A 15529-nucleotide genomic window follows, 5' to 3' on the forward strand; every position below is an offset into this window, starting at 1 on the left:
TCTATATACACATACCATGGTCTGAAAACACACAAGAATGACTAAAACGAAAGAAAACTTCTGATTTGGTAGTCACAATCACAGTGAGGTGCTATACAGGTGTATTGCCATTGCTTAAAAGAGTCCCATTTGTGTTCTTGATACACGTCTGCTGAATAATTTGATAGTTGAAATTGCTCAGTGTTAATTTAATAAACCACCAAGAAAAGTAACATTGCAACAATGCACGCTACGAACCGATCGCTGTAAACAGAAGTGAAAACAAAATCAAGCCCAGTGCATTCTTTAACTGCCTTCCTACCTATGCTATGCATCCAGCTCTCTCTCTCTTGCGCTGCCTGTGTGTGTGCGCGTCTCTCTTGCGCTGCCTGTGTGTATGCGTCTGTCTCTCTTTCGCGCTGCCTGTGTGTGTGTGTGTCGCGCTCTCTCTCTCTTGCTCGCTGCACAGGAAATGCACAGGGAGAGACTAAACATGTACAAACCGAAAGGGAAACTGGCTTGTTCTTATACCGAGTGTGTGGTCGTGAACCGAGGCAAAAGTTTGGTGAACTTTTTGCTCGTAAACTGATTTGTATGTGTACCGAGATGTTCGTGAACCGAGGTTCCACTGTATATAGATTTTGTAGACAAATGTTTTCCGTGTTCCTGCAGGACCACCTAAGCAGAAGCATGTTTGTTGCGGAATTCAATTGCTGTATGCAGTGTGTAAAACAGTTTGCGATGGAGGACGCGGTCATGCATCGTAACCGAAAGGAATAATGAAAAGTCAACGTGGCTCTGAGGTGCATGTGGACCGTAGCAGAGACGAACCCGACTAACGCGGTGATTGGTGAGTTGTTGCGTCTGAGTACGCCGCATAATTATGTATTGATGAGTGAACACTTCCTGAAAGACACAGTTGTCCAAATGGGGTGGGTTTGAGGATACGACTGTAGGTGAATGAAAAGATGGAACTCTGGAGAGGGCAACATACAACTGTCCGTGACTGACAATTGGAGGACCGCCGTCACATGCTCATTCAGCGATTCACATCCGCGACAAACAAACTGTTTTACAGGCTGCATACAGCGATTCACATCCGCGACAAACATGATTTTTCTTAGATGGTCCTGTTGCGTCCACCCTCGCACTCGAAGCATACACACTGCCTGGTCATGTGCCCGCTCGCAAGAGCAACTGACAGAGACCCGCCCACCAAATCTAAGACCATGGGATACCCCTCGCAAACTGTTTTACACGCTGCATACAGCGATTCACATCCGCGACAAATAAACTGTTTTACACGCTGCATACAGCGATTCACATCCGCGACAAATAAACTGTTTTACACGCTGCATACAGCGATTCACATCAGCGACAAACACGCCTCTTCTTAGAAGGTCCTGCCGTGTCCACCCTCGTTCTCGAAGCATACACACCGCCTGGTCATGTGCCCGCTTGCAAGAGCAACTCACGGAGACCCGCCCACCAACTCTAAGACCATGGTGTGTAAAACAGTTTGCGATGGTGGACGCGGTCGTGCGTCATAACCGAAAAGAATAATGGAAAGTCAACGTGGCTCAGAGGTGCATGTGGAGTGTAGCAGAGTCGAACGCGAATGACGCCGTGTTTTGTGAGTTGTTGCATCCAAGTTCGTGGCCGTGGCTCTGTGAGTTGTCGTCGTATCCAATGACACCGTGTTTTGTGAGTTGCTGCGTCTGAGTTGGTGGGCGTGGCTCTGCGAGTTGTCGTTGTATCCAACGGTCTTAGAGTTGGTGGGCGTGGCTCCGTCCTGCATGCTTCATGGGTGTCTTGCTTGCGCTTGCGGCTGCTTAGTAAATTATATATATAGATATACTGTACAGAAAAGTTCTTAACGCAATTTGTTTTTTTAATTTTTAGTGTAAAATGCATTAAGCTGAATTCACCATATGAAATGTGCTATGTAAATATTATTATTATAATAGGGAGCACATTATGCATTTGATTAAATACCTAATGCAACAAAAAAGATATGGCAAATTGAAGAATTGTATTAATGTCTCACACTCTTTGAAAATTTCTACAGATAATCAAATGGGATCTTGGGTTGGGGGATAGCATAAATCAAAATCTTACGAGTGTTTATTAACACTTTTCCAAAAAGAAAAGATAATAAATTAATGTATGAGGTCTACAATGATATGTCATGAACAGTGCACAGTGGTTCAGACTTTGGGCTTCAAACCCAGAGGTTGGGGGTTCAAATCCCACTACTAATACTTAGTGACCCCGAGCAAGTCACTTGACCCGCCTGTGCACCAAGTGAAAAAAAACAACTGTAGCTGATTGCAGGTCAAATGTTGTAAGTCCTGCGGTGGGTTGGCACCCTGCCTGGGATTGGTTCCTGCCTTGTGCCCTGTGTTGGCTGGGATTGGCTCCAGCAGACCCCCGTGACCCTGTGTTTGGATTCAGCGGGTTGGAAAATGGATGGATGTTGTAAGTCGTTTTGGATCAAGGCGTTGGTCAAATAAATGTAAACACACAAAAACTAAAGATCTAAACATAGGTTGCGTAAAAATTATTAGTGAATAAAATAAACATTACAGGAAACATTTATTAAAAACTAACATCATCAAAACGATACGTATAGTCTCTGCAAAATTATTTTTTTGTCTCCTAGAACTGTGAATATTCAGTTCCCGTAAAGACTGCAAGTCTCCTCTATTCGCTCTTTGTCAGTCTGAACTGCCTGACCAGGCCGCCCGCATTTCAATAAGCACACAGAGTGTGTGATTCGCAAACGCACTTTCAGCGCAGACGTGCACAATTATATTTTATGTTCAAGCCAATTTTGTATGTAGCACAGATAAAGAATATTTTAAAAAATATCACTAGTTATTTAAAACAGAAATCTAAAGTTTTTAAGACTATCCTTCACGAACGTGGGATATAAGAACGAACGAATCTGCTGCTGTAGTGAGCACTATTCAAGTTTGCTTGCGTATTCCGCCATGACGGCAGCGATCCCGTAGCGGGCGTGTGTCAATGTTTATCTCGTTGTGTTCACATTTTTCTTTGATAAAATAAATCTCCATATTTTAGAAAGTCGTCTCAAGTCGTTTCCTATTGCTGCTGCTGCTGCTATCCCCGGAGACGATGTATCGCCGCGGTGTGAGTAAGAAGGATAGCAAAGCTGTCCCGAACCCAGAGGAGAGCGGCAGCGGGGGCAAATACGCCGAGCTGCTGGTGTTCGGCTATGCCTGCAAGCTGTTCCGGGACGACGAGAGGGCCGCGTACCACGAGCAGGGCAGGCACCTTATCCCATGGATGGGGGACAAGAACATCATGATTGATAGGTCGGTTTAACAAACTCACAAGGGGAAACTATCTAACGCATTCATTGTTTTCCACAAGGACCAAATGGATGTTGTATTTTTTTTTCCTTAAATTGAAAAAAGTAGCTCATTAGCAGGCCAACAGAAACATAACGTGTCTGGCCTTGTGTTTTAACAAAGCTGAAGAGAGGAGATGCTCTTTATCTCTGTTTTATTACATTGACGATGTATTTAACTTGAAGATGCAGAGTCCTGTCTTTGTAAAAGAATTGTTCCGTTCTGACCTGTGACAGCAGTGCTGTTACACTGCATACGTGCCAAGACAGCCAGCAGATTTTGATAAACGTTTATATAGTTCCTTATATACTCAGGAAAACAAAAACTTTATATAGTTCCTTATATACTCAGAAAAAAATGCATACTGGGATATTGCTGGGAGAGTTAAATTCTTCCCAGCGTTAACCAAGTTACTTGTAACAATATACATTTCCCATGCATAATTCTGTATGGATTTATCATTTTAAGCGTCTGTGTATGAGTGTCCGTCCTGGTCAGCCTTTTGTTACATGTATTTTATCCCAGGGACTTCTCATACATGACATCTAAGGCTTAACCGTTTTCTCATTTTACAAATATGACAAAGTGACCCTGCATCTTATCAAGTGCATTTGCTCTGTCACACTTCCTACATCAGCAGCACCATTCTTCAGTGTAACCGATGAACGGCCAACATGGTTCTTTATTATAGTGCTTGTCCAAACTGAAGCATTTTTTGCGCTTCTTTCCAACCATCTCCCCAAATGAAATGCGGTACAGCTTCTACACAAGTCACCCCCAAATAGGAACACTTGGAGGGCCCTTTTAAGTACTCCTATATGTGGGTTTCTTGTGCTGTTAAAATCATTCATCTCTCGCAAGAAATGTTATTGCTAGGGGTGAACAAGCTGTCTGTTGTTAAAAGTGTGATCAGAGCAAATTCAAGAGCATAATTAAATTCAGTCTGTAAATTAAGGAGGTTCATTGTCCTGAAATCACAATTTAAATAATCCCCTGTTGGTATATATTTGATATATTTTTGAGCAGTATGGTGCCTCACCTAGTTATGAACGTAAAGCTTTTGGTGGTTGAGGAAGCACAACAATATTTTAACCAAAGACAATTTGATATTATAGCTTTTAAAGTTAAAGGAGCAGGTTTTAACATCTGACCTTTATCATTCATTGTCATACTGTTACCATAATTTCTCTTTCATAAAATAGTGGTATCCTAGGTATTTTAACATCTTTAGAGCCTGTGTTTTAGCTAATCGTTCTCTGTCTGAAATGGGGTGAAATCAGACCCCATGCATATGTTATTTATTGACATTTTTATTTTAGTTTTTATAGTTCTACTGTCCTCTTTTAACTGATTAATATACAAAAGGTTTACCTAAATATTTCCATAATGTTCAATATCCAAATTTGTAGAATAAATAATTTGCCCCATTTTTTTGGCAAAAACCTCAGAGTAAAAAATAATTTGATGATTACAGTATGTGAATTTATTTTATTTTTTTGCCTTTTCAGCTGTGAATATGTTAAAATGAAAAAAATAAAACTTGATTCCTCTGACATTATTCCTATGTCAGAAGATAGTAAATATAGTAAGAGATGCACTGTTATTACTTTCTTTGTCCAGAACATAGTTAAATGTTTGTGTGGATTGCAAACCCTAAATCATTAGGGACACGTGTCAGTTTGAGTAAAAATAGCTCATGTTATAAATCATTCAAGCCATTTATCATAATTACTAGTTTTGTATCGAGTATCAGTGTTTCTTTTGAAATAAATATGAGAAATATACATATTAAAGGAAAATAACTGTAAAGAGTTTTGTTGGCCTTAAGTATCTCAGGGGTAACAGTGAAAAGTATCTAAAATAAATACAGTGTTTAAAAATGTTGGGTCAGATTTGACCCCATTGAAGTCGATGGTGTTAGAGGAAATAGGAGGGTTAAGAAGGTGCAAACTGCCTTGTGTCCCTAGTCTTTAACGCGCTGAACCTCCTTAATCTGCATGTCCCTGTAACTGTTTCCAATGTGTATGTGTGTGTCTCTCTATTACATAATCCAGACTTATTTCCCCAGCAAAATGGCTAGGGGTCGAGCCTTAACCCCGATTTGCCTCATCAGTTCCTGCACATTTCTTATGGTGAAGAGCCCTGGACTGAGGTGGAATAGCAGAGAGAACACAGGAAAATTTCGCCCATATGGTTCTTTCGGATAGGTATTTATGTGCTCGGGTTTGTGTGGAAACTGTGGATGTACATTTTTTACTTTGTGAAGGAAAGATTTATACTTCCTCTGTTTAAAAAATCCACGTAGGGTAAGAAATGAGTACTTTGTTTTAGGACCTTGTAAGTTGTTGTAGATTTAAGGTTTTTTTTTTTTTTTTTGAGTGAGTGGTGTGTTTAAACAAATATTTGTAAACCTCATCTAAGTTTTGTAAAATCATCTTCAGAAAGGTGTTTCCTTGAAATTCACTGTGATGCATTGTATTTGCTACCCAGTTTACAAATTCTGAATGTCTGTAATGTTACTGTTTAATGTTAGATTCTTATTCTCCAATTGTTTTATGGATGCACTTAATGGTAAGTATGTCGTGTATGAAAGCAGTCTGCTTCCTTTAGTTAATCCTCACGCTCGTCCACCAGGTATGATGGACGTGGTCATTTGCATGACCTGTCAGAATATGATGCTGATTCCTGGAATCGTGACTACAAGCTGTCGGAGGAAGAGGCGAGAATCGAAGCGCTCTGTGATGAGGAGAGGTATTTAGCCTTGCATACGGACTTGCTTGAAGAAGAAGCAAGGCAAGGTACTACGCATTGAGGCAACTTTACTTTCAGACTGCAAATTAATGTGCCTAATAATATAACTATAAACTGTCTCAATATTTTTGTCCCATCATTTGCTGATATACTCACTTGTTTGTGATCTGTTTAACAGTAGCCTTTGGAAATGGAAAAGGAGTCCTTGCAAAGTCAGTCAACGTCAGAATATTTTTTTTTTTTTTTTTTTTTTTTACTTTAAATACAGCCCTTTGTGGGGCTTTAGAGACCAAATGGAGCCGAGCCACATCATTCTGTTTACATCTCATCCTAACTGTTTTAAGTGTTCCAGAGCTTGATACTTCTTTAGTCAGTCACTTGGGAGGTTTAAAAAATATAAATGCATAAATACATACAAAGCATACAGTTAGGCAAAGAGACTGGTAAGCAATTACACTTGAGCGGTTTTCACGTGCGTCTTGTAAAAGAATGAACTGTGTTTGTCAGTTTTATTTAGCTTTTCTTTATTTGTGTTAATTTACAGAACATGTCATTTGTTTCTGTAAATCAAAATCAAGTATCAGTCCATAGGTGTCATAGTATATAAAGTACTGAGGGAAAACTTTTTTTTTTTGTGATAATAAAGATGCAGTATTTTATGAACAACCCCAACATCTTGACTTAGAGATAAATTTAACATGTTGTCTTCCAAAATATTAAATAATTTGACCGCTTTATGCTTATATTTGGATTCTTGTATTCAGAGATGCAGTCTTAAAAATGCCCCAGAGGGCAGATATTTTACATTTTGCTTGTTCAGTAGTTTATTGCATTGTCCAAAGGCCACATTATTATTTTGTTTTGCCTAAATTAACTTTATTCTGGAAAAATGCTTGCATATATAGTGAACTAATAAAGCAGAAATATATTACCAGACTTGTTAAAATTTATTTTTGCTCAAAAAAAAAAAAAACGTATACGTATGTAAGGTTAGTCAGTTTTTAATATTTGCATATTATATAAATGAAATACTGCTCGTCTTACTAAATTATTCACTGAAACATAGCCCTTTAATTAATTAATCCCTTAGGAAAGTGAACTTGTGTTCTTTAAAATAGTTATTTATGAATAGATCAGACATTATTTTATTTATGTATTTGAACTAATGGGATGCAAAAAATGGGGCATGGCTGCATTCTGCATTTGCCTTTCAAACTGAAAAATAAGCTGCGCCTGGAATCGGAAATCAACTTGTGGAGTGGACGTTAAGGTTTGTTAAAAACCTTTACTTGATTAAGAAAAAAGTTATATAGACTTAGCAACAAAACAATTTATTTGGTCAGAGGGAATATTTAGATGTATGGAAAATGGCTCTCTCAGCACTATAAAACAATAGTGAACCAAGCAGTGCTGATTGGCTCAGATTCATAAGTAAGATAATTTATTACCAACTGTTTCCCCTTCATTTTAAATGATAACGAAGACTGGTGACTTTTCTCTCTTGTTTGAATACTGCTTATAGACTGCTTAGTTCTCACAGTGTGTTTTTAATTACTGGTTTGACAGATCTGCAGTGTTGTACTGTTTAGTGGTTGTACTTTACCCTGGCAGAGTATTTTTGGCTCAGTTTTGGAGTACTTGCATTAATATATTTATCGCTTAACTGTTAAAGTAAAGAATTTCTCAAGCAAAAATTCAAAGAATAATACATCTTATTAAAAATTAGTAAGTTGTCAAATGATTTTGGTGTTAACTATTTAAAATGGATCTTCTCTAATTGTTCTGTTCCTTTTTACTTTCAAGAGGAAGAATATAAACGTCTAAGTGAAGCGTTGGCTGATGAGGGTTCTTATAATGCAGTGGGGTTTCAGTACAGTGCTGATTATTATGATCCCTCACAGCCTACGGAGGAGGAAGAGACGTCAAAAGAGACGGGTAACTTAATTTTCTTTTTCTATTTACTTTTTTTTATATATATTTTGTTTGGAAATATTTATTAGCAAATAATTTTTTACTACCAACCTGATATTTTAATGCTCTTAAGTGATATAACCTGCAAATAATACCTGGAATAAAGGCTACTGTTTTAAACAGCGTGTTTGGCATCTAAATTGTGTTTCAATTAATTGCTTATGTTTCACTGATAATCTGGAATTGTAAGAGATGCATTATGACATTGTCGACAGATGAAAAATATTTTAAATCAGTTCAATGGTGTGTTGAAAATATTGTTAGTGTGTTGGTTCACCAGACAGAAATAGAAGGCACAGAAAAGACACTGGGCCCAGCATGGCACTGAAAAAGAAATATAAGCACCAGTGGTTGTAGTCCATATCATTGTGAAGATTGACAAGTTTTCCAGAAAATGTTTTGGTTTCCAGAAAATGTTTTGGTTATTTTGACTTTTTTTTTTTTTTAAAGTTAGTCAGTTATGTTTGCCATTTAAAATGTTTGCATGCGTTTTTGAATACAGGTGTTACCGTGTTGCTTGACTGCGGACAAATCTTAAAGGTTGTCAACTGTAGTTTATTGCTTAGTGGTGCTCAGTGCTTCACAGGGTAACCCCTCACTCTCATCCCTTGCATTGTCAAATCTTGATGCTTCTAGTTACTTCGTGGCGCTCTAAGCTTCATGAGGGACTCCCCTCCTTCACCATCCCACCCTGAAAGAATAAGTCTGGTTTCAATCTGCGCGTATGTTATTCACTTCCACTTTTTTGCATACACTTTAATCCATCCATGTAAAGTATTATAAAAGATAGCCCTGATGTGGAATTTTCCACTTGTGTTGTCATGTTGCTGCTTTAAAAGTTTCAGATGTTGGAATTTCGAATTAGGGATACTCAACCCATATTACGATTTAATTACTGGGATACTTTGAACCAGAGGTTTTGTAAATCTGTTGCATGTAAAGGTAATCTGGATCATCCTTTTTATTTTTTTACAGAACTTGTTCAAATCATTGGTATTGCATGTTTGCCTAACATGAGCTTGTTCCATGATATTCCATTGAGCATGTTCTTAAGTATTTGAAGATTTTTGTTCTTCTATGTGAGCTATTTTTTTATATTTATAACTTATTTCCCTATATATTATTCTATGTAAAATAAACTGGAAGGATGGCTACAGAAGCCAGTGTATTTTTATGGAAAATAATATATTTGCTGTTTTTAATTGGAGTAATTGACTCAAATGAATCCTGTAAGCGTTCTTGAGGTCATGAAGAGCCTGCCTATAAGAAAAAAAAACATATATATTTTTTTTGTTTGTTTTTTTTCCTGTTTTTATTTGAAAGCTTCCCCTGACTTCCACTTGATTTTTGTTGATTAGATTATCAGATTCAAAATGGGCCTATGAAAGACTTGATTTTCCTACAGGTTCACATGCTTTTTCCAATATAAAGTGAATACTGGAGCAGTATATGTTAGAATGTGGATATTTGTGTGTGGTATTTGATAAATGTTTTTATTAATTACTAGGGGGCTTCACTCCCCGCTCGCTTTGCTCATCAACCCATCCCCACCTGCACGATGTGCCAGTCACTTGGCATTTCTTCCGCTCACGTATGTGGATTTCACTTTCACCAAACAACAAATCTTTTAATTTTCGCGGATATGCCTCTTCATTGGGAAGAAGCACTACTTTTCCTTGATGGCAACACAAATTAGACGGTCTACAAGTCTCCGACTTAGTTTAAATCCAAACAATATATTCAATCTCTTTTTCACTGTTTCGTTATTTCACAGAGTAATAATTTCCATTTATTTGCGCTAATGCGATCTTTACTATCATTTTTTGTGAAATTTTTTAATTTTAGTACTTCCATTATCTCTAACCTGCTCTGCATGTGTATCGCACCAACGTTTTTGAATTCTTTACGATGTTATACTTTGTCATCTACTCTTCGTCTTTTATTTCTGGCCCCGGGTGTGGTTAAATCTCTTGGTACAAAGTATTGTCTCGTTTGACGTGAAAGTATCTCTCTGAAAAAGTCATGTCTCGTTGCAGGTTAAAAAGTCTCGTCTCATCCCAGGATTTTTTTATTAGAATAGACAGATTAGGACTTAAATGAAGATCTGAGTTAACAAAGGTTAAAGTAATTTGTTAAAAATGTAAAAAAATGGATCTTTTTTTTTCTTCTCCTTAGTGTACTTAATAAAAAAAATATTTTGTTATATAATAAGATTATGAAGAATAAACAAATATATTTCATTATTTAGGTAAATGCTGCAACTTTATTTCTCATTTTCGGTGACATGTTTGCTATTATATTTTATTACAAATATTGCAAATATTATTTTAATTATGTGTCTGTTTTTGTTCTGTTTAGTGGCAGATCAGGAAGACAGTGAGGAACCTTTCATTGCTCCAGCAGGGTTGTGCGTTCCTCCTGATGTGGAACTGGTAAATATTTTGTGGCGCTTCAGTGTGAATAAACGAGCAATAACTACTGCCCTGCATTTTTAGCTTTTGCTTTAATGGTCTTTGTTCATGAATAAACATTTTATTCGAGTACTAAATAGATGAAGAGAGTCATAATAGACTACTTTGTTTCCATTTTACATTTTTTATTCACACATTTGATGAACAATAAAATGTTCAAGGCCATTTTTTTTCTGTTTTCATACCCTTATTAACTGTGTAGACAAGACTGCCTTTATTTTATAAATGATAGAAAAGCTGTGCTCAATCAATTTTATTGTAGGCTTTGAAAGGAGCTTTGTCATTTGTTTTGTTGTCGTAGTTAAAAAAAAAAAAAAAAAATCAGGCAGAGATTAGACCCTTTAATTCCATTACCACTTCTAGCGCAGTAGTATTTTTCATACTAAATTGGGTTATTAAAGAAATGCAATAGTTCTATAATTATCCTTTTTCTTTTCATTTCTTTTGTTGTCTCCCGAGTCTGTTATCGAAACCCAGCTTTTTCATATATTCTTAAAGACAAAGACCAAAATGCTGGTCTGAAATGTATTTTTCTAGTGTGGTTATTTATGCAATTATTTTACCTGTCTTTTTAAAGTTGTTTTTTAGCATAATAATGTGTGATTTTGTGTATTAGTGACGATGGGTTGTTTTCTTTATTATGGATCCCCCCCTTTAAAATGGTGATTTTGTTGGTACTGTAAAATGCAATGTTATGTATTGTTTTATATACTGGAGAATTCTGCTTTATAGAAGTCCTAATTATGACATTGACTCACCAAGTGCTTGTTTTTCTTTTTTCCTTTCGCACAGCCTGCTACAACGAAAATGCATGCAATCATTGAACGTACAGCCAGTTTTGTCTGTAAGCAAGGAACTCAGTTTGAAATTATGCTAAAAGCGAAACAGGCCCGTAACTCTCAGTTTGATTTTTTGCGTTTTGATCATTACTTAAATCCATATTACAAGCACATTTTGAAGGCAATGAAGGAGGGAAAGTATGTCACTGCTGGTGAAGCCAAAGCTGAGGAGAAGACAAGTAAGTCTTAGTGCTTGATTCAGGTTTGCTTAAAGGGTCGCAGCTCTTAATAAAAAAAAAAAAAAAAAAGGTGTGTTACAGCTAATAGAATAATCAGAGGTGCAAATTTTTGTGATCTCATTTTTTTCACAGTTAATTTGCTCAGATCATTTTGTTGGTTCTAGTAGTGTATATGGGAGTAAAATTAACATTGGAATTTGGTGATTTTTCTATTTTTTCTGTTAGATGTGCAGTGTTATGAAAGCATTCAGTTTTGAAGTACTTAAAAGAATGTGAACTTAACCCTGTGAACGAAAATAACTTCCATTAACTGTTATAATACTATGCTTTATTTGGGTTGGACCTCAGATAAATAGATCCTACTAATGTTCTTCCTTTATGTGAGTGTATATCTATTAAATAATCACATTTTGGTGGCATGGTACCCTATTAAGAGACTGGATCATGCCAAGTGATCCATGTTACCTGAAAAGTACAAATTCTGTCAATTTTAACAGATTCAGACTATAGACGGATGACGGGACAGATGAGGTACCACTAGTGGCCAAGTTTTGGGTGCTGTAAATATCAATATTGAGATGTTTTGTCTAAATAGTGATTTGTTTATAAAAAAATGTCTTCCAAGGCAAGAAGTACAGTTTTCCTTTAAGTCTCTTACAGTTGTTCTCACTCTCCCTCACCAAGTTCATTATTCAGTACTTGACCATCAGAAAGAGACTTGGCAAAAATGGAAGCTATAGTAAGTACGTAAGTCAGGTTTTTCTGAGTAATATTTCTGAACTGTTTCGTTTTTAGAATGTGAGGATGATGACTCTGATGATGATGACGATGATGGTAATGGAGACTATTTACACCCCAGTCTGTTTGCTTCTAAAAAGTGTGACAGGCTAGAGGAACTAATGAAGGTAAAATTGATTTTCTTTTTTTATTTTCTGTGGAACTGTTCATATTAAATAGTGAGGAATGTGTATAAATAATTTTACATTTAAACTTCTGAAATGCACATATATATTATGTTTCCTCTTGGTTGCTTTTTATGTGAACAGATAGAAATGCTTTATGTGTCTGTCTCCAACCAACACCTCACAAACACAATATTCACACATTATTTAAGTTAAATCCCTGGGTTGTACTGGATACCCACACATACTCTTAGCCTCTTGGAGCCTAGCTACTCCTGCCATAATGTTTGCCATAAAGGATAGATAGATAGATACTTTATTAATCCCCAAGGGGAGGAACGATCTCCTCAGTCTGTCAGTGGAGCAGGACAGTGACAGCAGTCTGTTGCTGAAGCTGCTCCTCTGTCTGGAGATGATACTGTTCAGTGGATGCAGTGGATTCTCCACAGGAACCTGCTCAGCGCCCGTCTCTCCACCACAGATGTCAAACTGTCCAGCTCCGTGCCTACAATAGAGCCTGCCTTCCTCACCAGTTTGTCCTGGCGTGAGGTGTCCCTCTTCTTTATGCTGCCACCCCAGCACACCACCGCATAGAAGAGGGCGCTCGCCACAACCGTCTGATAGAACATCTGTAGCATCTTATTGCAGATGTTGAAGGACGCCAGCCTTCTAAGGAAGTATAGCCGGCTGTGTCCTCTCTTGCACAAAACATCAGTATTGGTAATCCAGTCCAATTTATCATCCAGCTGCACTCCCAGGTATTTATAGGTCTGTACCCTCTGCACACAGTCACCTCTGATAATCACGAAATACTGCTGACTGGCAGTCTCAAGTCACCTTTTTAGAGGTATTACGTTAAAGTGACCTGGGTATAGCCATGATTTTTTTTTATCTATGGTCCAGTTTGACATTGTGGAAGAAAGAAAGAAAGTCTATTGATGTTTGACTACTGGGTTATTGTGGGTATCTATATCTTGCTTCTTGTTGACATCTAATACTAATCTGTAGATAGCTGCTGAAGAACACATTGGCAAACCCCCAGTCTTTTGAAGTGCAACATATAGGCACAGCTGTATGGTAAATGAGCTTTTTTTGTCTTCATAAATAGTGGGATTCACCTTACCCTTGCAACTGACATAACATTGCTATAAGAAGTCTATGAAGAAGAAGATTATGTCTTTTTCTTTGGTTGAAACGTTTATATAAGGCAGGTGTGGATGCTAAGAAGGCTATCACTATCATCTTTGCATGTTTTGTTCACCAGTTTTCCTTAAAAGACTTTGTTATTACATTTTACTTGAGTTACTCCCTGTATATTTGAGAAATAAACACACCTGGGGCTGCCCAGAAGAGTGAGGCAACTTATTTAATACACAATTGATTCTTTTTTTTACTTTTTACTTTAATGACAAATTGTGTACATCAAATATATATACAAACATTTTACGAATTGTTACCATGCTGTCTAGGTGGTGTTTATGTGCCTGAAGGTGAGTAATGTTTATTTGTAATGTGCAGACACTTAAGCTTTTCTTTCAGCATCTAGTTTCACTTTGTCTTTCTCACTTTTGAAAAGGTTGCCGAATGCTTTTAATAAACAGTAACGCTGTGTTGTCATCTGTAACAAAATCATAGTATAACTTCGAGGGAAAGTGTTGCTCTATATTATCTGAAATAGGAATAAATTAAATCTATTAAAACTATTTCAGAACTGGGCAAGATCTAATTATCATAATCCTAAAGTAAACATGCAGGGCCTATTCTTAACAATTTTTTTTTTATTTTACTGTTTATTTTTGCTGTCTGTTTGCAATTGCTATCCTTGTCTGATGGGCATTGAGTGTTTAGTTCTTTCTGGATTGTTTTCAAAGTAAATGCTATTCTTAAATACCTGATTGTGTTATGCTCTGTTGTAGTGTTTTGGTTCCAAATAAAATTTTAAAAAGAAAATGTTATGTTATAATGTGATGGCGAAGGCTCCAAAGCAGAAAGAATTTATGCAAGTCAAGATTCAAGGGAGTCTAGAACAATTATGACCTCCTTTTTTATAAAGTTAGTAACTGTTTGCAGCTAGTAAAAGTTTATCTTAATATTTTAAATTGAATTGTTTGAAATCTGTTTGTATGCAGACGATAAACATTTGAATTGACTGTCTGCTCCTGCTACCTGAATTCCACTATGCTTACTACGTTGAAACTCTTCTGACCTCTTTAGTTGCTATCTTATTAAATGGCATTGCAATCTGAATTGCCATCTCTAATGTAGTCTTCCATGAATGTAAATTGTTACAGTGTGTTAAAAGAAAATAATCTATTCCCCAGAAATGCACAGGTCAACAGTATTTTTATGCTTTTTTTTAGCCTTTAAAAGTAATGGATCCCGATCATCCTTTGGCTGCATTAGTAAGAAAAGCCCAACTAGAAAACAACATGGCTGCAGCAAAGATGTCAGAGGAACCTTTAACAGTGGCTTCTAAAGAAAATGAATACTCCCTAGACTGTAAGTATGCAATATTTTGTAAACAATTTTTTTTTTGTATTTGTCGTAACTTGAGCATTCATGTTGGCTAACATAACAGTTTGTTTTTTTCTTTACACACCATCTCTTTTTGCTTTTCTCTATTAACTGCCCCATACATATTCTATAAGTATTCCTTATATCCATCAGTTCTTTACACACCATCTCTTTTTGCTTTTCTCTATTAACTGCCCCATACATATTCTATAAGTATTCCTTATATCCATCAGTTTAGTGGTATAATTTTCAATGTGCTATAGACAAGAATGTTTTTCTCTGTGTTATTCAATTGTCATAGTTCAGAGATGTTTTCCATTATTTAGGATAATAGAGTGGAATGTTCATCAGGCCCAGGCATAATTTTAGCTGTTCAAATCTTAGGCACTAGTAATGTGAATTAGTCATCTTAACGTAAAAGAAAAAAAAAAAAGTGTTGATGTGCTTCTGGGGTTGAATTGCTCTTAGTTCAGTTTTGTATGGTGTGATTGTGCTGTAACATTGGCTGACTGACATAACTAAAATTAGGGAAAATAATGCTAAACTGCA

At 36.7% G+C, this 15529-nt stretch overlaps 1 protein-coding gene across 2 annotated transcripts in view; it reads left to right on the forward strand.

The window, feature by feature from the left end:
- The first annotated feature begins 2958 nt into the window (after positions 1 to 2958).
- sfswap (splicing factor SWAP) overlaps positions 2959 to 15529 on the forward strand; it is an 87705-nt gene continuing 75134 nt past the window's right edge. The window contains exons 1-7 of one of the 2 annotated variants that reach the window (XM_028824979.2): positions 2959 to 3317; positions 5988 to 6151; positions 7908 to 8039; positions 10434 to 10507; positions 11339 to 11564; positions 12360 to 12469; positions 14827 to 14965. In XM_028824979.2, the coding sequence (XP_028680812.1) occupies positions 3118 to 3317; positions 5988 to 6151; positions 7908 to 8039; positions 10434 to 10507; positions 11339 to 11564; positions 12360 to 12469; positions 14827 to 14965 (1045 nt within the window). In that variant the 5' untranslated portion in view covers positions 2959 to 3117. Of the gene's footprint in view, positions 3318 to 4897; positions 5561 to 5987; positions 6152 to 7907; positions 8040 to 10433; positions 10508 to 11338; positions 11565 to 12359; positions 12470 to 14826; positions 14966 to 15529 lie in introns of those variants that run through there. The other variant, XM_028824980.2, reaches the window with a different exon arrangement.

Source organism: Erpetoichthys calabaricus, chromosome 18, assembly GCF_900747795.2.
Source record: "Erpetoichthys calabaricus chromosome 18, fErpCal1.3, whole genome shotgun sequence".
Lineage (NCBI taxonomy): Eukaryota > Metazoa > Chordata > Cladistia > Polypteriformes > Polypteridae > Erpetoichthys > Erpetoichthys calabaricus.